General features: G+C 36.2%; 1 protein-coding gene, 1 long non-coding RNA gene and 1 pseudogene across 2 annotated transcripts; all 3 read left to right on the top strand.

Annotated features, from left to right (window-relative positions):
- Positions 1-22: 22 nt before the first annotated feature.
- On the top strand, positions 23-11319 carry LOC139812119 (uncharacterized; the record flags this gene model as incomplete). Its single annotated transcript, XM_071776739.1, is given in 6 exon segments — positions 23-50; positions 6504-6528; positions 8761-8903; positions 8995-9242; positions 10932-11085; positions 11156-11319. Coding segments are annotated over 6 exon segments (762 nt in total), but the record flags the coding sequence as incomplete, so codon positions are not given.
- Positions 436-1868, top strand: LOC139812200 (uncharacterized). The gene is made up of 3 exons (XR_011731832.1): positions 436-554; positions 699-806; positions 972-1868. It is a non-coding gene; the product is annotated as an uncharacterized lncRNA (long non-coding RNA).
- A 1815-nt stretch (positions 11320-13134) lies between the features above and the next one.
- On the top strand, positions 13135-19108 carry LOC139812118 (myrosinase 1-like; annotated as a pseudogene).
- Positions 19109-27097: the final 7989 nt, after the last annotated feature.

Below are 27097 nucleotides of genomic sequence, written 5' to 3'. Positions count from 1 at the left end.
GCGTATCTTATGAGTAATTATATTTGTTTTGATTATATTGCAATATTATTGTATTATTTAATATTGACTTCTCCGCACGATAATAATTTACAACTGTACATATTTTAAATAATTAATTTCTTTTTTCTATTTTTAACCATATTCACTTCAATGCAGACCTAGTGTAGCAAGATCAACGGATTACAATATGAATCCCCCTCAGGAACGTCAAATTCATCAACCTTTTCCTTTGCTCGTTCAATCACATAGACCAGCGATGGGAGATATAGGCGTCTCTTATGAGTAATTATATTTATTTTGATTATATTGCAATAATATTGTACTATTATTTAAATATTGACTTCTCGCACGATGATAATTTACAACTGTACATATTTTAAATAATTACTTTCCCCTTTCTGTTTTTAACCACATTCACTTCAATGCAGATCTAGTGTAGCAAGATCAACGGATTACAATATGAATCCCCCTCAGGAACGTCAAATTCATCAACCTTTTCCTTTGCCCGTTCAATCACATGGACCAGCGATGGGAGATATAGGCGTCTCTTATGAGTAATTATATTTATTTAGATTATATTGCAATAATATTCTACTATTTAAATATTGATTGACTTCTGCGCACGATGATAATTTACACAACTGTGATATTTTAAATAATTACTTTCCCCTTTCTGTTTTTAACCATATTCAATGCAGACCTGTACCAAACACTTCAAGGTCAACGGATTACAATATGAATCCCCCTCAGGAACGTCCAATTCATCAACCATTTCCTTTAATAGAAGATACAGGCGCACCTTCTGAGTATATAATTATTCATTTTACTTATATCGTATATTTTGAATATTTACTCTTTTTTTTATTTTTAATCACCTCCACTTCAATTAAGACGAAGCACTTTAAGTTCAAAGAGTTACGTTATATGAGTAGTTTTCCAATTTTTTAATCGCTTTGTGTATATACGTGCAGGTGGAATTACAGTGGACAACGAGGACCAGAATCCTACAGATTTGACGACTATGATTGGCCAGCTGACTTATATATGAATTAGCAGGAATAACAATAGTGTTGACGAAGATATTGCTTGACGAGGAATTATGTTTCGCATTATTACATAACGTAAAACGATTTTATGATTCAAACATTAATCATCTTATGGATGTAATTTAATAATTGGTTCATTAATTTTTACTATTTACTATGAAGAAGCAATAGTACAGCTAGTTATATGATTTTTATTTATAGCAGTATATCAATTCATTTATACATATATCTTATATAACGTTTCAGGTAATTTATGGAAACATATTAGTGTTGGAACAAGTATATACATACACAGAAAAAAAGATGTTGTATCAATAGCATCAGTGTAAGTTGAGATAAAATTAACATCAATACTAATGAATAAAAAACATCAGATAATTGTTTTAATAATTTAAATATTTGGTTTAATAATATCCAATTGAATTAACTATTTATGCTTGTCGCAGCCTGTGACGTCAACGTTTTATTAAAGCAACTTTATTTTTTTTTCACGTACGTACTCGTATTAGAATTATAGAATATATTTATTAAAGATCCTTATTAAAGTTGCTGCAAATATCATTGAATACTTTGTTACTAATATTCTTGTTTCAACACCATTATGTTCGTGGATCTTTACAATAGTCTTCCACTTCTATGTACAGTTACTAGCTTATATTCTTGTAAAATGTATTATTTAAACATTTTTTTGTAATTAAAGGAAGCGCTAATTGCATGCACCAGTGTGAAAAACTGTTATAGATTGAATAAGAAAATATAGAACATGATTATAAAAACAGACCATTTAAATTTTCTAATTTTGTTTTCTCATTTTATAATATTTTGACAAATTTAGTTAAACACGATTGTCATTATGTAATGCTTAGCAGTAAATGTTAGCACAAGAGAGTAAGTCTGTACATACTGAAATGGTTTTTTGCCTTTTGATTTGTATAATTATTAGAATATTTATTACAATAATTATAATAATGGTAATAAAAAGAGTTTCTTATACTTTTTCAATTTGTGTTTAAAATATTAAATTAATAACAAATAAGTGATTAACAATAGTTATAAGAACTCAAGAAATTCCACTCTAAAATAAAATTCTATTATAAGTTAATTTTTTGTTTTCTGATGTCAATAGTTTTTTTATAGGTGGAGATGTGGAAGAGATGCGAAAGTCAATTAAATTAGATCTTTCCAAGAAGAAAATCGTCGTTTTCTTAAAATAGAATTGTATGATTTCTTTTATCTAGGTATAATTCTTCTAGTTATTCTGCATGTACAGGGTGTCCGATGAAACTATTAAAATCAAATAAAATTATTAAGTAAAAATTTTCTATTAGACAGAATAGTACACTCAAATAAAACTTCCAACTACCTTCCAAATTCCTCTATCAGTCGCTATGTACCTCTTTTCTTCAATCGGTGTGAGTCACCGGTCATATTTTTCTATACCTGAGCGCAGTCCATACTGACCATACAATATGTCGATGACGTAACAAAACTGTGACTCTGTCGTGACGAACGACAGATCTATAATACTAACACCGTCGGTAAACATGCACTCGATCTGCCACTGGTACCGACACGAGCATCTTATTTCACATTTTCACGAGTATTTGTTAGCCAAATACACACGCGCGGTTACGGTGTATTATGTGTTATTATGTATATTTTATATCACAAAATTACGTTATACCTAGTTCAACTTATTAAGTGATATGTATAAATCCAAAAATCCAGCCTAACCTGCTAGACTTTGAAATTTAAACATTAAAATTTAAACATTACTAAAATTTTTGATTGAATAAAAAAACAATAAACATAATTTAGAGAAGAATCCGACGGGAGTTATACGTCGCGTATACTACACAAGACACAAGACAGGAAACATTAACACAGTATTGTGCGTTACATAAGACAAAGACTTAAGGCATAAAACACTGCTTTCAGGTTATAAGACAGCCATTCTGCTTAGGCCCTTAGAAACACGCGGCCGTCTCGACCGCGTGTTTATAACTTCTTATGACTCTTAAGGTGAAAGCACATAAAATTGCAGGAGCCATGAGCAGAATGCAGAAGCCATATGCGCATGCGCTGTGGTATCTGTAGAGCTCTACAGATACTATAGCGCATGCGCATATGGCTTCTGCATTCTGCTCATGGCTCCTGCAATTTTATGTGCTTCCACCTTTACTACGTCTAACTACGTTTACGCTCCGATGTGTCAATTACCCGGAGGTATAAGGCACCATAACAGTCCTCACCCGAGGACGCCCGAAAAATCCCCCTTACTACGTTTACGCGAGCGTTACTTCTGTAGTAAACGATAATTCACTCGTTTACGCGGAGTAAATTATCGTAAATTACTACAAAAAATCCCGTTTACGCGAAGGAATTATCGTAAGTTACTACAGAAGTAATGCTGGGTCTACAATGCGAGTCGCAAAGTCGTGAGTCGCAAGAATTGACCAATCACAGTCGAGTATTCTCCTCAAATTCGATTGTAATTGGTCAATTCTTGCGACTCACGACTTTTGCGACTCGCATTGTAGACTCCGCATAACGCTCGCGTAAACGTAGTATCTGACAGATAGAGACTTGTGCAGAATATGCACCGCAATAAAAAATTTATTTTCTGACAATGTTACGTGACTTGTGATGTTATCAAATAATGTGTCATGAAGAGCTCGAGATATGTGATTACATTCTGATAATGACCAACGTACAAATCTTTATCTCATTATTATTCTGCAGCATTTCTTATATGTCCAGCGTTTCTTATGCATTTTCCATTATTCTGTATTGTTTATAATGTTTCAATAAGATACATTTCTGGTGTACATTGTACATTGGTTATTTACAAATTAGAATATAATAAGAATAACATCTTTTTCTTATTTTATTATAATTTATACAATGTTACAATTTATGTTATCAAGTAATGATTCATGAATAGCTGGAGTAAGATATGTTATTTAGCAGTGTTATATCAGATAACAACCAATATACAATGTACAACAGAAATGTATCTTATTGAAACATTATAAACAATACAGAATAATGTAAAATGAGAAATAAGAATTGTACGTTGGTCATTATCTGAATGTAATCACATATCTCAAGTTCTTCATGACACATTATTTGATAACATCACAATATTAGTGAATGCAAAGTAATAGCAGCATAAATCATCCGCGTCCGGTCGTATCTCGATCTGGACCAGACGTAGTTGTTGCTACGGTTATCGCGCTGGCTGAAACTGGTAATAACAATGAAGGCGTATTGACGTAATCGATGAGACTCGCTTCATTCGGCGAAGTGTCACTCGATAATTTGGCCCTTGCACTGTCTCTGTTAGACGATTTCGGACGAGTCGATTTGTCAGTGTTTAGAAGTAAGATAAGCTCGCATCTAAGTTGTCTTCGTGTCTTTAGCTTTGTATTACGCACACATCCATAGAAAACTACGAAGACGATACGTGCGTTGTGAATGACAATCATCCATACAAGTTAGTGAAAGGTGTACAATAATTTATTATTTACTACAAAAATAGTCATCATTAAATGCGACACATGCTCAATTCTATTGTTCTTTTCCGTTTACGAATGCTTCGCATCATATTCTCAATGCTCCATAGTCTGCAGCTCGTTCGAGTTGCGTATTACACGTGCTCCAAAGTCGTATTTCTTCAAAAAGCAGCTCTTGGAGCACTGGTTTTTTTAATATAATAATATAATTAAATGCTACAAGTGCTACCTTTTGAGCATTTGTATAACATATTTTTTCACCTCGGGTATTGTCGTCAGGTGACAGCTGTGTATGTGCCCCAATAAGTAATATTTTTAATTTTTTGGTGCTTTTGATATAAAATCGCGTTTTGCACCCTAGATTTTTGTGCGGACTTTAATTCTAGATCAAAAACTTGCAATTCTGTAAAGCCAATTAAAAGATCCATTGATTAACGATAATGTCGGTAAATCATACGGCTGCAGGATCCTCTTAAGGGGATGCTGGAGCCGTCTGTATAACCGACAAAATTACCATTTTCTATGTTATCGACTATATCTGTCCTTGTATAGACAAAGATATAAACAAGGATAGCACGCTACATTGCACGCACATATATTACGCTTCCAAATCTTGATTTGGAGGGTTTATCGATGTTTTTCTTGTTGTGCAATTCGGGGGAACTTGTTTTCGCGTTCGTACCAATGGTATATCTCTTATATGAAATACATCTTGTGACGAGCTGACAGCTCGCCGCAACTCGAGACGCCATATTGGGATAAAAGTAGGATAAGGAAATCTATACTTCCGTAATTTTTTCTCGTTTTCTATATAAAATCGGAGTTCCCTCGAATCATGAATGTATGTACTGCAATTCTGGAGAAGGATTTTTAATTCTGTCAAATTAATACGACGCTACGTGCCGACAAAAAATGCCGGTAAAACAGACGGCTCCAGCATCTCCTTAAGCCTTGTGTCCACGATGCTAGAACTGCGTCCGAGTTTCAGTTTAAGCCAATAAAACTGCTGCTTTTCTGTAAGAGCTGCAAGTTGATTGGCTTAAACCGAAACTCGAACGCAGTTCTAGCATCGTGGACACAAAGCTTTAGGCTGCATTCCCACTATACGCGTCGCGCGTCGCGTCGTCTGTCGTTAACCAATCAAAACATCCCATTTTATTACATCACTTGTGACGGGATGTTTAGATTGGTTAACGACAGACGACGCAACGCGCGACGCGTATAGTGGAAACGCAGCCTTAAGCGGGGAGCACTCACTTTTGCATAACGCATAATGCCCGTATCACACTAGCGGCTCGCGGCCGCGACTGCGATTGCGATTTCGTCCCTTGACCAATGAGAAAGAAGCTGCTGGCAATTCGGACATTTCTCATTGGTCAAGAGACGAAATCGCAATCGCAGTCGCGGCCGCGAGCCGCTAGTGTGATACGGGCATAATACGTAAGCATAAGAAAACTGATTGGTCTATTTCCTTATGCACATGTGTATGGACCAATCAATTTTCTTATGCTTACGCATTATGCGTTATGCAGAAGTGTGTGTCCGGGCCCTTAGGGCCTAAGCAGAATGGCTGTCTTGGCAATGTTTTATGCCTTAAGTTTTTGTCTTATGTAATGCACAATACTGTACAGTATTGTGCGTTACATAAGATAAAGACTTAAGGCATAAAACACTGCCGAGACAGCCATTCTGCTTAGGCCCTTATACTACATTTACGTGAGCGTTACTTCTGTAGTAACTTATGATAATTTACCCGTTTACGCGGAGTGAATTGTCGTAAGTTACTACAAAATCCCGTTTACGCGAAGGAATTATCGTAAGTTACTACAGAAGTAACGCTCGCGTAAACGTAGTATTAGTCAAATACACGATTACGGTGTATTATGTATTATTATGTAGTATATTTTAATATCGTTAAAATGATTATGGATTATGAAAGAAGTCGGAATTATACTTTATTTCAAATCGTTCCACATTGGATTAAAATAGAAAAAATTTTCATAAGTTTTATCGTTTCTTTTAACGCACACAATCGTTTCTTTTAAAAATACCATTTCCTACCATCTCTTTTTTTCTCGAACACATTTAGAATATACGGCGAAACGTTCCAAATTAATCCTTTGTCGTTGCTAAATATTACATTGTGGTTGTATTTGTAAAATAAACAGCATTTTCCTCTCCAATTACGTATGAGATTGCAGATGTAAAAGATCGAAATATCTTTGTAGATGCAAAAACGCGACAAAAGATATTATTGCGCTATAACTTTTAGTTGACAATTAAAAGAAAAGAATCAAACAAATAAAAACTATTTGATTCTACGTTGTTTTAAAATTTATATTTTTCAATCGCGACATGCTCTCAAATATGAATTTACATCCGTTCAGGTTATAAAACCGCGTATGCTTTAAACATTCTCCTTTCTCGATCGTACAAACGAAAGCCGACGCATGGCGTTTGACAGAACGAAAAGATTCGCGGAAGTAGCCACGTCGACTCCCGCTCAAGTGGGCCCGGGGACTTACGACGTATCGGAACCATCAAAGCCAGCACGAGATCCGGGTAACTCGCGATACGCAACGTCCGCGAATTCTTCTTTCCGTGCAGAAACTTGCATTTGCACGCGTCGCGTATGCCATTACGTTACACAGAGTACGTTCCACAGACAACGCTTATCCATTTTTGAGCGGAGCCGGCAGGCAGACACTCGGCATACCAAAAGACGCGCATAAGTTCCCGGGTCCTGGCTCTTACAATATAGAGGCGCCGCGGAAACGTATACCAGAACGTGCATTTTCTCCTATTCATGCCTCATTTATTTGCAATTCTTCCGCATCGTCGTACACGCCGGATATTCGATATCCTTTCTGAGATTCTCAATAATTTACAGGGCGGCGTTAGTCTCGATTACACCGATGTTAGATTTAAAGAAAAGGTGTGTGAGGAACCGGGTCCAACGGAGTATATCTTGCCGAGCGTTAAGGAAACGCCTCGAAAAATAAGATCCCATCCGGGCACTTGGCACGGTTCCGCAGGCAAAGTAAAGTATTTTCTTGATTTGTGTACTTCCATACTAATTTTCTGTAAATATACTTGTGCTAACGTTTTTTAAATCTATTTTAACGTGTTTGTGTAACTTGTTTGTGTAGTTGCATCAAATTACATAAAATTTAAATTTAAATTTTAAATTAAATTAAAAATAAAATAAAAATTATTGCAAAGGGAAATATTTCGCTCTCGTGTAAAATTTTAAATCAAGTTACTAACATTGTATATAAACTGCTGTATAATATTACAAAAATAAGTCGTTAATTATTATCGCTTAAAAAAATACATATATCTTTTTGACGATCAGATATTTAATTTCAATGTGCAATAAAATATTTCTGATTTCAATCATAATAACATATTTAACATAACTATCTGTTAGCTATGGCTGATTCGTCCTCCGCGACCGCTTACGACAGGCCTTTCCGTTCCTTCGAAACGTGACGTCGGCGGATACGACTACGATGAACGAGGTGTACTTGTAAAAAATTCGGTCATCGAGCATAAGCCAACCGACTTCTACAATGTTCCCCGAGGGGTATGTACAAGATGCCGTAGTTCTCATTTGTAAAATATCTCACGAACGATTATTTATACCGTAGAAGACAAACTTTACCGCTCTGAGGTACAAAGGAAACTTTTGGAGCAGAATGAAGGGTAGAGATGACAAACGGACTTCCGTGACCCCGGGTCCCGGAGACTACGAGCACGAAACAAAGAAAAGTCCCGCCCAAATCCGCAACGAGAGAACTAGGGAAGCGAAAAGAGCCGCCGCTAAGCAGCCGCGTTTCTTGGAAGCTTTGTACCAGCAAAAATTACGCCAAGTAATTTTAAGAACATACTTTGTAACTTTCGGAGTCGCCGGGTCTTTCGCCGAGAAACTCCGAGAGAGCCGGAAAACTGCCTTTGTATCTGTGAATCGCCTTATGGAAATTTGCTTTTCCCACAAAGAACTTTCCAGCTCCCAATCATTACGACCTGCCTAAAGGCGTGTTCGATAGGCGCTCGGATAAGCGCAAACGTGTTCCGTGTAAATGTGACCCTCTTACGGTAGAACTGCCGCCGTTCAATCATACCGCGAAGGTATGTCTCTACATATTTGTGTCAATTGTTATACACACAATTAGGATTTATTCTTCTTCTTTTAAGAGATTCGAAGAGAATTTTCAATTAGATACACGCGGGCCTGGAACGTATGAAATCACGATCCCGCAAATTTGTTACGGTTCTATTCTTCGTGCACCTTTTGGCGCTTTCGACGATCGTTTCAAGAGAACTATTGATGTGATACCAGGTATCTATATGTTGCGTAACTAAGTTTTTGTACGTGATATGTGCACATTACGTACAAATTTGTATTAAAACTGCATAAATTTACATTGCAGGTCCTGCAGATTACTATACGGAGATCGGAACTTTGGCTTTTGAATCCGCAAAACGTTTTAAAAATAAATGTCAAAAAATGTTTGATTACCCAAAACTTTGCAAAACATTAACATCGATAGGCGACGATAATGAATTCATGATAATCGATGAATATAAAGTAGTAAAGGAAGTAGACGAAGAAAAATGTCCGGCATATCATGCAGTCTTCAAATCAAGAGTGGATAGATTTCCAAAAATTCGTAAACATGTGAGTATTACAAGAATTTTGTATGCATGCATAAATGTAGCATATTATTTATTCAATTCGATTAATGCAATTGGAGTAATTCTTTCGTACGCTTAATTAATACTTTGACGAACAGAAACTTGTTTCAATCTTATATGCAATGCTAATTTTATACTCACTTTATCGGTATTCTGGAATGGAAATACCTGCGATCAACTCAATACGCTAAGAGATGTCAGCACCGCTACAAAAACATGATACATACATACATTATACATTTATTTATAAATCAATATATTTCATTCATCGTAATAATTTTCCATAAGGATATATTCCAATCAATATAAATTATTTTTAATAAGACAATCTCTTTTATATATAGGAATAATTCTAAAAATTATAAAAAGCGTACGAAATAATACATAATTAACAGTAATTTGCATTATTAAGCTTTGTTTAAGTAACAATAAAATTAATTATAATACATGCAATAAATAAATTATATTTTTTTAAATTGACTTCAAGACTTCGAATCTTGTGTTTTGAAAAACTCTGAAAGTTATATTTAGAATATTACATAATAATAAATATATTTTTATATATTTTTTATATTTATCGAATTAACCAATTTGTAATCGCTGCTGTAAATAAGGCAATCCAAGTCGCTCCAGCAACGTTACGAGGATAAAGATTAAGACGCGCGAGAAACTCGAGCCAGTAGTCACAATAAGTCTGTGGTCAGACTGAACCTCCGAAGATTCTTTCGGCTTGCTCGGGATCTGTGGGCTCGATGGAGCCGAGTAATCCGGGAAGCGCAAGGTAATCAGGAGAGCTGGAGACGAAATTAATGGCAGCGGATCGAACCGATGCATCTGTACCCGGGGCGATTCGGGGCTAGGATCCAATCTGGCCGTTAATCGAGAGCGTCGGAACGAGATTCGATGCCGCAGCCCGTAGATAGGCCAGGATAGAGTCGTCAGTGCCAAGCGACTTGCTGCTGATTCCGCCGTATTCGACGAGTTCGTGTAGTTTAGATTAGCTGGCGCACTTAAACAATCTAAACACCTTGCAAAATTGTCAGTGTGTAGGTGATGCCGGTGCACGACGTTGATTGATAAATTAACGTTATTTATTAGCTGTCACAGTTTCTTTTTGCTGAACTATCATATTACTTCGTGATAGCTGACAGTCAATATCCTTCTTTTCGTTGAATATTTTCTTGTTGACGACAAATCATTGGGAATAACGTCCCGATTCGAGGAAGCCGTATTTACATAACGTAGGGAAGAATGGTGACCGTGTACGCCGGAAATGACATTTTGCTGCGCTCTGCAGGTCATTTCCACGTAGAGGCGCGTGGCCGATGTTGCCCGGAGAAATCACTTCCGGCTCGTTGAGCCGGAAATTTGAGCCAATCCCTGCTTGGTGTCTCTGTCTCTGTAGTGCAAATTGTGGATGGCCGGAAACATCGGCGCTTAGGTTTGCGCCCGAATCGGCATCCATCCTAAATGATTAAATTATAAAGAAGAGAAAGGCGAAATCTCTCCCTCTTACTCTCTTCGAATCCCTTAATTTTATCAGCAATATGTCTCAGAATATAAAAATACGAATACTTGCGATATGAATTTTATCTCGCAATCATAATATTTAAAATAAGATGAAGTGGTATGTCAGTATTCATTCCGATCATTTATCGTTCAATTTTCATAGGATGAAGTACCGGATTCAGGTGCTTACGAAGTTTTATCAGCCTTCAAAGCTAATCGTGATAGATGTGATTTCCTTTGTCGACGATTAGCTCCACCCTTCGGTTCACGCGCCAGCCGGTTTCCGATGATACCAGAAGACGATTTCCGTGTACCAGGTATAAAGTAAAGTAAATGTCAAAAGAGATTGTCTAGGAAGACTTTTTCATTATTGGTATGCGTGCACAGGTCCAGCACACTACGATCTCAGAAGAGATATATCAAAGAACGTGAAGAATGGCGTGATATATTCAGCTCCTCGTGAAAAAAAGAAAGACGTCAAAGGACCAGGGCCACTGCATTATCACGTAAGATTCTTTCAATTTATGAAGAATCGATGATATATTTTATAAACTATAATTCATGAAATTTTATTTTATTCAATTACACGTACGTGCGGTAAAAATTTTGTAACAAAAAAAAATTGTATTAAGTTACTTAGAATATTAGATGATCAAAAAATTACTTAACAAATAATAGCAAAAATTATGCAATACGCTTTTAAATGGACATCATCAATACGATATGCGCACAATTATATAATTTCCTGCACATATATATTTTCCTGATGGATCTTATATCATGGTTCAATTTTGTATCGAAACATTTTTTAATTACAAACGAGTGATCGCTTTCAATCGGTTACATTTTTTTTCAATCTTCGAACTCGTAAAAGCATTCGATAGTATTTACTTAGTTGTAACATGGCAGGATATTGCGTGCTCACAGCATATGAGAGTAATACCGGATGCTTCAGATGATGATGTATGAGGCACAGTTATATACTACGAGATGGCTCGAGAGAGAGAGAGAGGGGGGGTGGGGAGGGAAGAGAGAGAGCATCCTGCATTATTCTATCTTCTATAATAATTTCACCATATCGATGCGTAAAGTAACTTCGTAAATCGCAGATAAAATATGTTATTTGTTATTATAAATATTATAATGTACCACTTAAAAAAATTGTTTGATTAAATATATCGATTAAATAAAGTCAGTTAAATATATATATATATATATATAACTAATGTTGATATATTTAATTAGTAATGTTAATATATTTAATGGTTTTTATAGATACATCCATATATCGCATCATCCGTTTTGAAGAAGTCATTTAACGTCACTCTCGGTAAACCGAAAACCATTGAAAGAATAAATAAAATTCAAACTCCTTGGCACTGTCGACGATCGAAGAAAGCTCTTCGTTGGTTCGCTGTACCTCGTGAAAGATATCAACATTGTGTCCCTTTCTGATATTTATTGCTTGATAAATTAATAAAATAAGTTTTGTAAATCTCTGGGTAAAAAATATTAAATATAATTATTGAGAATATGTGAAAGCTTTTTTATACATCTTTTGAGGACATTTATGTATTCTTAATATAGATAATAATAAATTATACGTTCTTATTAGAAGTAAATTATTTCATTTTTATGACTGTCTTAAGTTCCTATAAATCATTTATCTCTATCGTAAATGTACGGAAGAGATGTAAACATTTTATAAATATTCAAACAAAGAAAAGAGCATGCAATACAATAAATTTTTTTTATACCTTCACAGAAGATCACAACCAGGATCAATACAGAGAAATGCTCGGTAAAAGACGTTTACTGAACTGTGATAGGCGAGTGTAATGACGCGTAAAGAAAGGCAAATGTTTCCCAAATATCATAAGATTAAGCGGTTGAAGTTCAACCGTACTTATTGCCTATAATATATATCAAAGTTACTATATCAAAGTTAAATTGAAATTTAACGTCCTTCGATAAACTTCGATAAGTCCTAATATTCGGTACATTAAATCCTAACATTCGCTGCACAAATAATATTAAATTTAAAAAATATATTAAAAAATGTTTGTAAAGTTCAAAATTTTACACTAAAATTTAAAATTTACAAATACTGTATTAAAATTTATAATCTAAAATTGTTAAAATTTAATATACACGCATAAATAGCTAAAATTTTAAATTATACTTTTGACTGTAATCTATTAAAAATATATAACATCAGGAAGTAATATGTTTATTAGTATAATTAAATTACACATGTATAAAATATGTATGCTACTGAGAGTACTGAGAAGGAAATGCACAAACCGCTGTTACTGTTTAAAATTGTAATCAGTAATTTATATTATAGGCAATCTATTTAGGATTACATGACGTACGTGAATCCGGTTATCAAGCAATGCAATGCTGTAGCGACATTAGTTACTGACCTGTATCATAAATATAAGAAGGATATTCAATTGGCAAGAAATCTGAGAGCAAAAATAATTAATATTTAATAAAAAATAAATACTACGTTTATGTGACTAAAACAAATATCATTTTATTTTTATTCCATTTAATAAACTATATTTACACTGTTGGAAAATTTTTCTAGGTTTGTTAAAAAAGGTTCTTGTTAAAATTTTTGTGTAAAATAATCAACACATACATATGTAGATTTAACATATGCCTGCTATGTTAATTGAGCTTAACAAATTTAAGATGTAAAATTATTAAAATAATTTAAAGAATATGTTAAAGTAACACAATTTGAACGTATTTATTAAATGTGTTAAAATTTACAGAAAAAGAATGTTGATTTTACTCTATAACAGAAGTGGGAATAAAAATTTACAGAAAAAGAATGTTGATTTTATCTTACAATCTTAACTTCAACATAAAAGTTATGTTAATTGTACACATAATTAACGTCAAATTACGATCAGAATTACATTTCTTTTCTGTTGAAATATTTTAACATAGTATCGGTGTTACCATTTAACACATCCATATTATGTTAAATTAACACAAAAATTTTAGTAGACCGTTTTGGACATGCAATTTATGTTATATTTAACACAAATTTTCCAACAATGTACATATAAAAGCTATTTGATATATCTTTATTCATAGTACTTAAAGAAAGTCACAAAAATATTCGGAACACATTTCGTCTGCAATGAAATATATATGTATCCCATTGTTTTAGTCAAAAATTTTACCTCTCTTATTTATTTCAAATAAGTAAGAGAAGATATATTTATTATTCGTTACTATTGTATAATAATATAATTAATAAGAATAAAATACGGTTCACACTTATAATACTCTGTGTGATCTTTCATATATTTTGCAATAATTGAACGATTGAATTAATCTAGTAATATCAAACTTTTTTGACGATTATGTTAGAATCGTTTTAACTGTTCTCAGAAATAAAATGTGATTTCTATACAGACTTCTATATTTTTTACACTGAATAAAAGATATAATTGGATAATGCGAGTATCATACTTGAATTAGAAATAAAAATTCATATATAATTTAAAAAAATGATAATTTTTTGCAACGTTTATTAAAATTCTTTTCTTATTGTTTTTGCGCGTGTTTTGATATTCTCTTCGAAAGATATATTAATATTTAATTCTTAATTTTCATCAAGTCAAATATTGGATAATCTCAAACAAGCCGATCAATATCTATATCTTTGATTATGCAACAAATTATGCGTCGGCATTGAATCAATCAAGCATTGTGGATTATCTCTGTGGTCATAATCTGCTTCTGGCATATGTCCAGGTTTATAATATGTATGATCGTGAGTTTCAACATCAGAAAGTTGAGATCTAACGCAATATTTTACAATTTAAAATTTATCACAGAAAAGACATTCTACAATGTCCATTACGAGTCCAATTTAACTCAATTATCTAAATTGACTTGTCTATCTAATGAGATATTTTTCTTTGGTAAAGAAACTACTTACTTTGAATATATATAAAATAAGATATATATATATATATATATATATATATCTGTGCGCTGTTTTTTTTATATCTTTAAACCACAAAATAAAATATCAAAGGAAGATATTGCTGTGATGAAAAGATTACATAAATGGTTTAATAAGTTCTTTTATCCTTTTACTCAACGAAACCAGCGATTATCCCGAAATAAATCAAGTTTGCCAACAAAATGCAGACATATATTTTTATTAGTTATTATATTTTACTTTTTTTTTAATACGCCATGGAAATTAGAAAAATGTTGGGATCAATCGAAAAAGAATTATTTCTTACCCGATTATAATTAGAAAACAATTATGCTAATATGAGAAGCATAATTGACATAAATAGGATCATTTTCCATCAACATATACGTGAAGTACTAAGTGCCACATGCAAAGAGCTATCAATATCACGCTATATATGATTCGGTCTCTATAATCGATAATTTCGAATCAAGGTCAGATTATTTATAGATCAATATCATTTTAATATCTCATTTTTAAAGATTTTATTTTTATTTAATTATAAGCATTAATTATAAAATATCAATTTTTTATAGTTACAGATTTAAATTTTATCACATGAATTTTGCATATAAAGATTAGCGAATTCAACTAAAAATATTTTTTATAATTATACTAAAGGTTTATAAAACATAAATTATTCAGGATATTTTCCTAAATATATCAAATAGTTAAACAATATTTCTAAAATATCCCATTATATCTAAACAATATTTCAATTAGATTAATAATATACATACAGGTTAGATATATTCTTTATTTTATTTATATTATATTTATTTCAATAATTAATGTAATATGTAATATAAAATAATAAATAATATAAATTTGATGAATACATTATCTTTATTTCTTACAAAAAACAAATTTTTATTTTTATTATTATTATTTATATTTTAGTATTATTTTTATACTTTATCTCATTATTACCAAAAAATCAAGTTATATCTGTTCCTTATTATATGTATATTATCTGAAAAACAATCTATAGATAAAGGACAATCCATATAAGATTATATGACTCATGCGAATCCGAGACTAATACGGGACTGGAATAACGCGGATGTTGCAAATGATTTTTATCATAAATACAAAGAGGATCTACGTCGGACAAGTAGAATCTACTAGATCCTCTTTGCATCTGTATGTTTTGAATATCTCTTAATACCTTCCTGCTACCGTTTTTCTTTTTTTCCTTTTTCAAGTAAGCACGAAAGATTCGGTTCGCATATATAAAAGAAGAATTCTATCTTTCTGAATTATAGAAATAATTTATTGATCACATAATGTTTTTAACAAGGTAATATAAAAATATTATTTTGTGTTAAACAATTTATATAACCAAAAAGTGTTAATTTTATAAATATACGTATAAATTAATTATTATTTTTGAATGGGATATTGATTTTTATAAACTTAATACTATTAAGTAGAAATTTACGTATATCACATATCTTTTAAAATGTTTAGTTAAACAATGATGTATTATCCTTTGTATATAATATACAATAGCAGATATATCAGAGATCAACATTGGAATAAATAAAAATTTAGATTTTTAGGTAAAATTAAAAAAATATTCAATTATCTATAAAACTACAATCCATATTTCTAAATTGCATGTTCCTCAAAACAAATTTTAATAAAACTTTTATATATTATAAAATCTTTGTTATTATAAAACAAGTTAATATACTGGAAAAAATGATATCCAATTGAATTAACTATTTATGCTTGTGACAGCCCGTGACGTTGACGTTTAATTAAAGCAACATTTTTTTCTGTGTAGAATATACAAATTTTGATTCTATCATTATAAGAAGGATATCCTACTCGCAAAAAGCATTGGTGCGAGTGTGCTAGCTGTTGCGGGAATATTGTAATATAATGATGCTCTTCTTGTGGTGTCGTCTAAGAAGTTTGCTCATTTGTAGACTAAAATGTTTAAGATGTCCTCATCACGGGTAAGAATTTTGCTGCACAGCTTCAGAAACTTCGTTAACGAAGATGCTATACGACACTATAACGACGTTATTAATGAAATTATAACGAATGATTTGACGCCAACCGTTACTCTGTTTGACTGGAATTTACCGCTCAATTTATAACTTTTGGATAAATGTACAAATTCCATGCTAGCGGAACGATTACAGAAATACATTAAAATAATATTTTTAAATCCTTTGAAGACAAAGATGTAGACAGAAAAAAACTTGATTATACATTTCTCAAAAATTTATATTTTCAAGTGTGCAATTTCGTATACAAGCTAGAAAGAAAGAACAAAAGAGACAGAGAAGAGAAAAAAAGATTATATTTTCTAAAACTTTATAGTTAAAAATTTTTTTAATTTTTAGTGATCTATCTATGCTCTCATTTTGATTCTGCTTTTGAGTGAAATTTCGAGTTACCATAAACGAGGCGAATTTGATGGCATATTCTAACCACAATATGCGTACAGCGGCAATTAATCAATTTGGCATTACAGATTATCATTGCGGTCATCATATGCTATTAGCGTACGCGAAAGTGTATAACATGTATAATGAAAATTTTCACCAGTTACAAAGTGGTATGTATCAGTAATGTGTAACGGCAAAACCGTACTGTTTGTTTAAATTGCAAGCATTCAAACTACCTTTTTCTAAATTTGAAAGATTTCTTCGTACATCAAAACTGCATTTTTATTAAAAAGTGTATTTTATATCAGTCGGCAATAAGAAAAATTGGAATTATTATATTTCGTATGTAAAATTGTAAAAAATATATGAAATTGTAAACCAATGATTCAACATTTGTAGTCTAATTTATTTAACTTATTTTATTTAACTTATTTATTTATATATTTATTAAGAAAACTCTCGAATGGAACAATGTGGCTAGTTTATTCATCCAATTTTCAGTAAAAGCAGCGATTATTTGAAACTTGAGAAATTGAACAGAAATATCTTGAAAAACCTTTTTCAAGGATTCTTTCATTCGCGACTGTTTTACTTACAAATAAAAAGGTGCGACTTATCAAGAATTCTACTGATATCTTCTTTGAAATTAATTGTGAAATATAGATAAAAGGAATATAAAACTCTGATATTGACTGGATTCAGCAGAGGAAAGCTGCTTTGCAACTGCTGTAAAATTTGATTGGTGTATACTTTTAGAGCTTCGGTTAAAATTAAAAGAATTCATCAATCAGATTCACAAATTGTACAAAGCAGCTTTCTCTACTGAATACAGCCAATGCTTTCGTTTTAGGAAACAAGAATACACATACATGCACAGATACAAATTTAAAAAATTTGTAGATTATCACAGAATATAAAACCATATGTCACGTATTATGCATGAAGATATATATGTCTCACAATTATATGATTATATGATTTTAATCGCAGATTACAGCGTCGGCACTCAGCAAATTATTGGAGTGGTTGAATAACCATTACATATTATCCGAAGTTTACATAACTGAAAACGGTTACGCCGATATTGGGAAAATTGCGAATAACGGAGAAATAGTAGATGTAAACGGAATAATTTACCTTCGACAGTAACATATCGCAAGTTGTGAAAGCTATGCAAAAAGGCATCAATATTTGCGGTTATTTGATTTGATCGTTAATCGGCAATTTTTCACAGTATGTGAAATTCTTTGTAATTAATTGAAATTACAATATGTCAAAAAGCTATATTGAAATCAAAATGGTAAAAGTATACTGTATGTCTAGATATTATACAATTTTATAATATTACACAATAGTATGTACACTTAACAATCAATCCAATGTAACGTATTAATGTAATTTGAGAGAAATAATTTCGTTCATTTGTTTATATATATATATATATATATATATATATATATATATATATATAAAGAAAACGTTCAGCCTCTCTTATATGGATTTCAGTGACAATCACTTTATTAGAATAGTAAAATTTAAAATAACTACTAATATTTTTAAAACCAGATTATATATTCAATACAATAGAACTTACAAAAATAACTAAAAAATTAGATTTGACATTGTGACAAGCAACATGTATTATGCCATTTACATTTAAAAAATAAGATATATACATATATGTACGGAGGGGTATCAATTCCTCCGAAGGCGGAAAAGCGAATATACGAGAGACTAAATGTATGTATAAAGGCGACGCACACCAAACAGTATGTGTATATGAATATGTTAAATAAAATTCGCTCATCACGTCGATAGAAATCTAGTGTTACATAAAACATTACGTAAATTTTTAGATTCATGATCGCGCGTAACAAGCTGCCTGTGCGTTACTCGCTTCGTGCCAGCAGCGTGTGCATAGATCGATAAGTCTTTCCGTGGTGTAATTCGTGTTATAAACGGTGCTTTGTGCACGATTAAAACGGCACTCACGCGAATTCAGGCAATGCCCGCGGCACGACATCGACGCGACGCCGATGACAAGGAGCCACATAGGCAACGACCCGCTAATTTCCACGCCGAATCGTCACGCACGGCTTGCCGGCTTGCGTCCGGAAAGCAATTCCGCAGATTCTTGCTTGCGAGGAATGTCGCCTTTGATCGTCTCTCGCGAATGTCACTTTAACAAGAAGCGACGGATGCGACGGATAACTCCGCAACGGCGTATCCGTGCGGGTCCGCCCTTTTGCCGCCATCCGGGGAAAGCCCTTTGAAACGTCGCGTCGCCACTCGCGTCGGCTCCGATCCGAGGAATGACATTTATCACAAGTTCGAACCGGAAGCGCGGCAATACCGATCGTCGCCCGACGGAAATAGTGCTGCCACGCTTCAACGTGTCCTCTGACCAAGTTGATGTGCCGTTACATGCATAAAATAAAGACACACCGTGCCGTATCGCGCGAGCGCTCCATCGTGTAAAGTTTTATCCGAAAAAGTAGCTTTTCAAGATTCCATATTTTCAGAAAAATATTGTTATATTAAAAGAGCGTGTCGAGATAAAGGACACTATAAAGACCTGTATGCGAATACATTTTTTCTAAAAATGCGATTATATAAAATATATTTAATAATCCTCGGTTGTCACACCTCTTTTTTAAACATTTTTTAAATAATTTTTTTGAACATAATACCACTTAACAAGTTAATTTTTTATCATAAGAATACATTCTATAATGTTTAAACGTTTGAAAATTGGTTGGGGTCACTTTAACCCCGTGTGACAACCGAGAGTTAAAAGTTCTTATAAAGAATGATTTTTTTTGCGTGTAATAATAAAGTAGAATATGTGCCTCGCTATACGTGCACTGATTCAATAATATACACGACACGATAAAAATTCATGTAACATGATAATAGCGTATATCTTTGTGCGAGCGTCTACTTCGTCAGAGACGTGGAAACGGCGCCGGCGCGACGGGCGCGCGATTCGACATTTTCGGTAATGTCGAGCATCGAGCGTTTGGTTAATCGGCACATCTCGAGCTGGCGTTGATAATGTGACCGTACGCGAGACTGGCAACGAGGGCGACATTACCGTCGCATCCCCACGTCGGACAGGACCGAGGGTATCAATCAGCGGTACATGAAAGGGGCGCGGTTCGGCCACGTCTGTCCTCGGATCTCGTATTGTCTGCCGAGGACAGATAGACAGCCGCGCCAGCACGCCGACATTCCGACGTATCTCTGTCCGATGACGCTTCTGTTACTGGAAGTGTCACGCTACTTTGTTCTAGTCTGCCTCATATAGTAAGTACCTCGGTGTGAAAACGGCGCTATTGTGTCGCTCGCAGCTTTGTTGGTTTACAACTAGGTGAATGGAACGGCGAAAGACCTACGCGCGTTTGACGCGTGTCGTTGTACGGCGCCACATCTTATTGTTAGCTCCCGCTTGGGAGTTCTTGCTTTGAAATAACTGGAAAATGCATTTCCACGTAACGGAGTGATTTAAAATTATACTCTACGAAAGTTACATATAGAAAAAAACTGTTTGCACACATAGCAATATTCTTTGTTCTAATATTTGAAAGCCTTATTGTTTTTAACGAGGGTAAAAAAAGACCCCGTCAAATGACTGATCATAATTTCTATAGTTAAAGTTTCTCTCCAAGTAATATTTTTCCCTTGAACGTAAAACAAAAGGCCCGCGTTCGTTCTTGGTAAGTGAAAGAAGAATGGCTGGCGAAGCGTGGATCTTTCTCCTTCGGACTGGTTCCCTCGAAAGTATCCCGAATATACCCCCCCAAAGACAAAGGGTCTTTCCGCACGGCTGTCTCACTTTTTCGCGACTCACGCAGTCGCTCGCGAAAAGCCATTGTTTGCGCGTATGATGACGGGGTCTGCATAAGTCACTGTAGGGGAAGACAGAGAGGAATACCCCACCAAAGGTTGTGACGTTGTCTCTTTGACTTTGCTGGCACTTTTCTCGAGAGTGGCAGCCACCGGCATCATCTTTCGTTTCTCCTCTCCATCGCATTTGTACTCTTCGCATTTATATGAACGATTTGTAATATGTGTATGGTTTATGTAGACATCTTTCTTCCCAGCGTCCTTTTGTCTGAAGATGCATTACAAAGTTGGAAAAAGAGCATACTTACCTCTTCAAAGAATCTTTCGACCAACAGTTATTTCGTTTTACTCTATAAAAACAAACTTACGAAGTATCTAGTAAAAAAATCAATAAAACTATAATTATATATATATATTTCACAAAAAGGAAAATTATCTTTACACTTCAGGAAACTTTCACCGAAATTGTAACCAAAATAGCAATGCTTTTCGTCGTTCTTCTTTCCACATTTACGAAATTGACACGGATGGAAACGAATGCATATAATCGAGGGGAAGGAAAAACAGTAAGAGCTTTTACTTCGAGTGATCATATTCGGTCATTTGGCCAAAACGGGCCAGTCGCCCCTGATTCATTCCCTCTTGCGTCGCTAGTCGCTACAATATCGCTCCCCTCTCACGATGCATTCGGTACGTCGTAACTCTTGTGCCATTGAATTCGACGGAGCCGTAAAATCGAGCATTTCTTCGGGTCGAGCCACTGACGGTGGGATTTATGTCGTCGGCGAAATCGCGACGCCTCATTTCCACTGATCTCCACAGAGAGACGGTACAGATGCCGGGTGATCTCTCGAGCGTCTATACTTAACACGGGGCGTCGCGCGCAGAAGGGAGATATTTTTACGGAGGGCAAGACATAAGCTGTTGAAAACTGCTCCTTGAGATACGTATCATAAAGTCCAAGAAATTTAGCGGATGTACATAAGTAAAAAATATTCCTAGATCTTAAAACGTTTTAGCTTTTAAATATTTTTTTTTACATATTTTTGACGCATTTTTTGTATTCCATTAAGTTCCATTCATAATTACCTTCTTCAGCATTTCTCGCCCTGTTGATAGTTGATTCTCACGCAGCGAAAAAAAAACAAAGACATATTGAAATGAATATTAAAGCTCTCAGTCGCGTCATAAAGGAAAGCCCCGAACGATCCATAAACCAGCTTTCAAGACGAAGAGCGCCGCTGCACAGCTCGTTATCCTTGGAACAAAAAGAATTCGCCGGCGAGCCGTAGACCCGGGCCCGATATCCCCCGCGTGGAAAGGCGGAACTACGAAAAGTATGGTGAACAATGAAGTCGTCTGGCGAATGCTCGCGGACAGGCTCTCAGCATAGCTGGCGGTACACGGATGGGATCTCCGTAGCTCATCCTGGCAGGTACTTTTATCTCCGCGGCGGGCGCGAGAATGTACTCGCGAGGTATCCGGTGGCGGCACATCCGGCGAATCCGAGGACGAAGGGGCTGCTGACGAGAGAGGCAGAGAAGGGAAAAGAGAGAGAGAGAGAAAGATAGAGATAGAGAGAAAGAGAAGTAACTCGTCCGGCGAGGGGGTGGCAAGGACGACGGCGGCAGCGGCGGCAGTGGCGGCGGGTTTCAGTCCCGGGCGTTATCTATACGCCACGTAGGGGCGTCGACATTTAAAATGCAGATTAGAGAACGGAGGAGCGGGCGCAAACGCAGACGTAAACGTAAGAGCGCCGGGTGGCAAGTGTTTTATTGGGGCCAGCTTCCGCTTCTGCCTCCCCGGCGGTCGAGTCGGGTCGGGTCGAGCCGCATCGCGCGGCGATGCAGCGCGCCGCGATTCCACCGCGCAGATAAAGTCACAGCCCCTCCGAGCTTTAACCGCCCGCTAATTTATTGATCCTTGATTTATTTGACGCGGCTGGCCGCTACAGCTTTAATTGCCCGCAAAGCGTTTGACGGATTTTAATAGGGCACGAGAGAGCGGCTGCCAGTGACTTCTGTGCCGCGGGGTACGGTGCGTTCTTCACGTGACAGGGATGCTTTTTGGTAGAAGTTTTGTAAATGCGCGCGTCAGAAGAACTTCTGCAACATTCCGTCGTAACGGACAGTGGAATGATGGAAACAATTTATCTATCTAATTTATTTAAAGATTAGCTGTCCGACAAATCGTTGTTTACATAGAAAGGTCTTGTAATAGTTAATAGTAGATACTATACAGCTTTTTTATTTTTTGTGATAAGTTGTACTATCTTCTAACTTTTTGTGAGCTACGCTACTTTGTATCATAATACATCTAATTAATTATAATTTATTAGAATATTTGACTCACTTTAGATTACCCTGCACAAGATGTGATTTTATTTGATTCGTTTATACATGTAGTAAGTAGTATAAGTTTTTAATGAGCCCATTAATTTAGTATTTCTTAATGTAATCTTTGATCGCGTATACAAGGTAGCTCTCAAGGTAAATGTATAATTTCTGACGTGAGATCGGTAGAAAATAAACTGGTCACGATGATTCCAGTTGTAGACATACCTATTTCTTTTATCTACAAAATTATTCGATCAATTAAAAGATAATTCTCGCTCGGTTGACTGGTCTTTCGTGGAGCAATTACGAATAGCTCGGGACCGGCAAGGAAATTAAAATACATCAAATTAATCGACTAGCCGGGCAAGACTTCGAGAGCGTAACGCGATTTACATATCTGTACAAGGTTGTTTGACTTTAAGTACCGCGGCAAGATCGATTTGCCGTCCGAGCAGCACGCGACTGCGGGCAATCGCGTCAGGAACTCGATGAAAGTTTACACAAGCAATTGGCACAGGAACGGGTTCCTTTCGCGATTTATCGAAGCCGAAGATCAAAGTACCGCTGGGTAACTCAAGGCAAACCGTCGCACGAATCGAGGTAAACCAAAATCTTCGGAGGTCTCGCCGCCGCTGCTGAGAGTCTAATCCGACAAGATTTGACGAGAGGAGTATGTAAACGCGAGCTCGCGCAAGGTGGCAATCGGTGGTGCCAAGGTAACTCGCCGAACTTGCGGAGTTTTGACGTAACCGAGTTTGAGACGCGAGACCACCTTGCGGCACGATTACCGGTGCTTACTCCTCAAGATATTGTTCGGCGCTCTGGAGGTTACGTACGACGTTCAAAATCTTTCCAGACCCCGAAGTGGCTAGCGGATAATATCGAGAGTGCACCAGACGCGTAAACTAGCTGTCATTTCTTGCTCCTACCTTCTTGCCGTCATTATGCGCGCTCGTTCTTTGTCTCTGTCTTTATTTGTCTGTCTCTCCATCGGCACATCCTCCGCTTCTCTTTCGGGTCGGAAACCACGAGTGTTTGGCAGTTACATGAAATACGAGAGCGAATCTCGCTGGATGCGCATTGTCCGGTCCGTGCCGTTGGAACCAAAGCCAGCAACAATGGGGAGTGACCTCGGCTCGATTGTCCTTTAATTTACGGGAATTGCAAGCCCCCTACTCTCTGCCCGTAGAGAGGCTACGCTACCTCCGCGAAAAGCACTCACGACCCCTGTCCTACGGCCGCATATAGCCTCCCTCCCCCCGTTGCCCCCATCGTCCGCAGCCAACCCTCTCTTCACGCGTCAGCCCCGTTTGAGTGCGCGGGCGCGCGCCACGAGCTTAATTCGATCTCCATAATCGCTCGAGCTTTACATAATCGGGGAGTGCTAATACCGATTCCCGCGCTACAATCGATTTCTGACATACTCCAGGCGTGCGATTAAGCGGCACGGATTACACCTACAGGCACGGCAACCGCGGCGACTGCGGCGACTGTGCACCTGGCGAATATACACGGGAACACTGTAATTCGCGCCGTTATTGGTACCATGAATATTTCATGGTACTATTACTTTCAGCTCGCACGCCAAGAGCATGTACGCACCGCGGGAACATCGTCGCGAGAAGATAATTGATCGTCGATTAATGCAGCAACGTTGTTACCTTTATCGTGTTACGCGTATATCAGATAAGTCACACAAATTAACAATATGTTATAAATTTTTTCTGATACAAAAATGTATGCGTCTGTATATGCAAATGTTACTGTACACCTTCATTAACATCTCTTGAAATAAATTTTATCCGCTAGAAACTTATAAGCATACGTCATGCTGCGAAGTATCGTATCGCTGGAATCCGCGCCGTCTTTGCGAAGCGGTTACCTCGAAAGCTCGCGCAGCGAAAGAAGCAGAAAAAGAGGGTGCCGTAATGCGCGTAAGTATAGCTGAGAGATGCTCTTACACGCGCGGCTCTAGCAAGCGTCGAACAATCGTCGCTTTGCACCCTCGGCGCGAAACGGAAAATGTATCTCGGTTGACAGAGCTCAAACAAAGGGTCGGACATTCACGCGAGGGTTGTCCCTGTCACGTTTCCTCCCCTTCCGCGCTGTTCTTCCATCCGGCGTCCTCCTTCCACTTTGCCGCTCGCCCGGTCCTTCTCTCTCTCTCTCTCTTCCTCTTTCGCGTGACATTAGCTCGGCAAATACCCGTTCTCGAACTGTCAAAGGATTAACGTCGCAGCACGATCCTTTCCGTGCGTCCGCTTCGGCGCTTGTAACGAGCAAAGTTCATGACGTGATTCCGTGGAAGTGGTCGACCAGCAAAATCGTAGCCTGGAAATGGCCGAATGTCTTCATTCCGTATCTGGTTTCTATCCAGCTAAAACTGTAGTCCTAAGTATTGCGTACTGTGGTTGGATTGGATTTTATGATTGGATTTAACAACACAAACAGAGGGACAGTTATTATAGGTACTCTTAATTAATCTAAAAGTTACCACGGCTACTTCGAATACCGAGGAAGATTATTATCTTCTACGTCGTTCGAGCTAGGACAGATGCCACTAAATAATAATTAAGAAGAAACGGAATTAACATTAAGCTTTTACATATAAAATTTTCTAAAAATCTGATTTAATGTATACGAATTAGTATATTATTTTGAACTTGTGAGAATACTACTTTAAATAAGAGCATTCGGAGTATATTGAACAATTAACTTTTTTTCCGATATAAGAAATATCTAGTTGGGAATACTCGTAAAGTTAAGTGGAGAGACGTTACATTAGTTATGAAATCTTGGGAAGAGCGGTGGTACGGGAAATATCAAGAAATCGTTTGTTTTGTCATGGAAAGGAACGAGTAGGTATCTGAATTCGAAATAAACAAGGAGTCTCGTTACTTCGCAGCGCATCAATCTCGATCGCCGACAGATCGTTCCTTTTAATTGATATTAATTCTTGATAAGACCCGATCGCGAGCAATTTAATTAACATTGCCCCCGAGGCACGCAAGACAAACGATCGAGTAGCCATTCGCCGCCGCTTACACATTTCATTTCGAAAAGGTACATTTTTCGCCGGTAGACCGCCGCGGCGGAACGAAGACAAATAACAAACGATGGTGCACCGCGGCTTCCATCTACGGGTACCAGCGTCGCCAAGTCTTGCTTTACCAGAGTAAACACCGGTCCCGGGGAAAAGACGAGTGAAGAAGCTCGTTAAAAACTTTCCAAAGCCAGATACTTCCGCGGCACTACGCCGAGAAACGTCGGGTTCGTTTGGGAATCCGCTGAGTTGGTATCTTCGATTATAAAGTCGTTCAAGGCGGCCACATTTTCTGCAACGAAGACTTTCTTATCGTGAAACTTTCGCACGTCTGTAATTGCAATTTTTCACTGAGAAGTACCGTTACAGTCGAGTTAATTACTAATCTTTCGTGATGTCGTGTAATAAAGAAAACATCACGCAAAATATTGACGAATTGCGTACACCACAATGTTATGAAACAGTCAAATTGAACGCAACGTTTAATCATGTTTCTCCAGTCAGGAAGCGTCATAAGATGCGTCAGCGATACGTCACGGGTTCTTTTCCTCATAGAATTTCGAAGTGTTCCCCGCCAGAGCTGCCTGCGTCCTGAATCCTGATCGTTCAATGAATCGACGGAACCAGTTGACAATTCAACCGCGAGCATCGAACCGCAGTCGAGCAATCTTATCGATCTTGTCGATCTTTCGG

This window comes from Temnothorax longispinosus, chromosome 4, assembly GCF_030848805.1.
Source record: "Temnothorax longispinosus isolate EJ_2023e chromosome 4, Tlon_JGU_v1, whole genome shotgun sequence".
Taxonomy (NCBI): Eukaryota; Metazoa; Arthropoda; class Insecta; order Hymenoptera; family Formicidae; genus Temnothorax; species Temnothorax longispinosus.
Note: the sequence above shows the minus strand (reverse complement) of the source record. Positions and strands in the feature narration are given on the sequence as shown.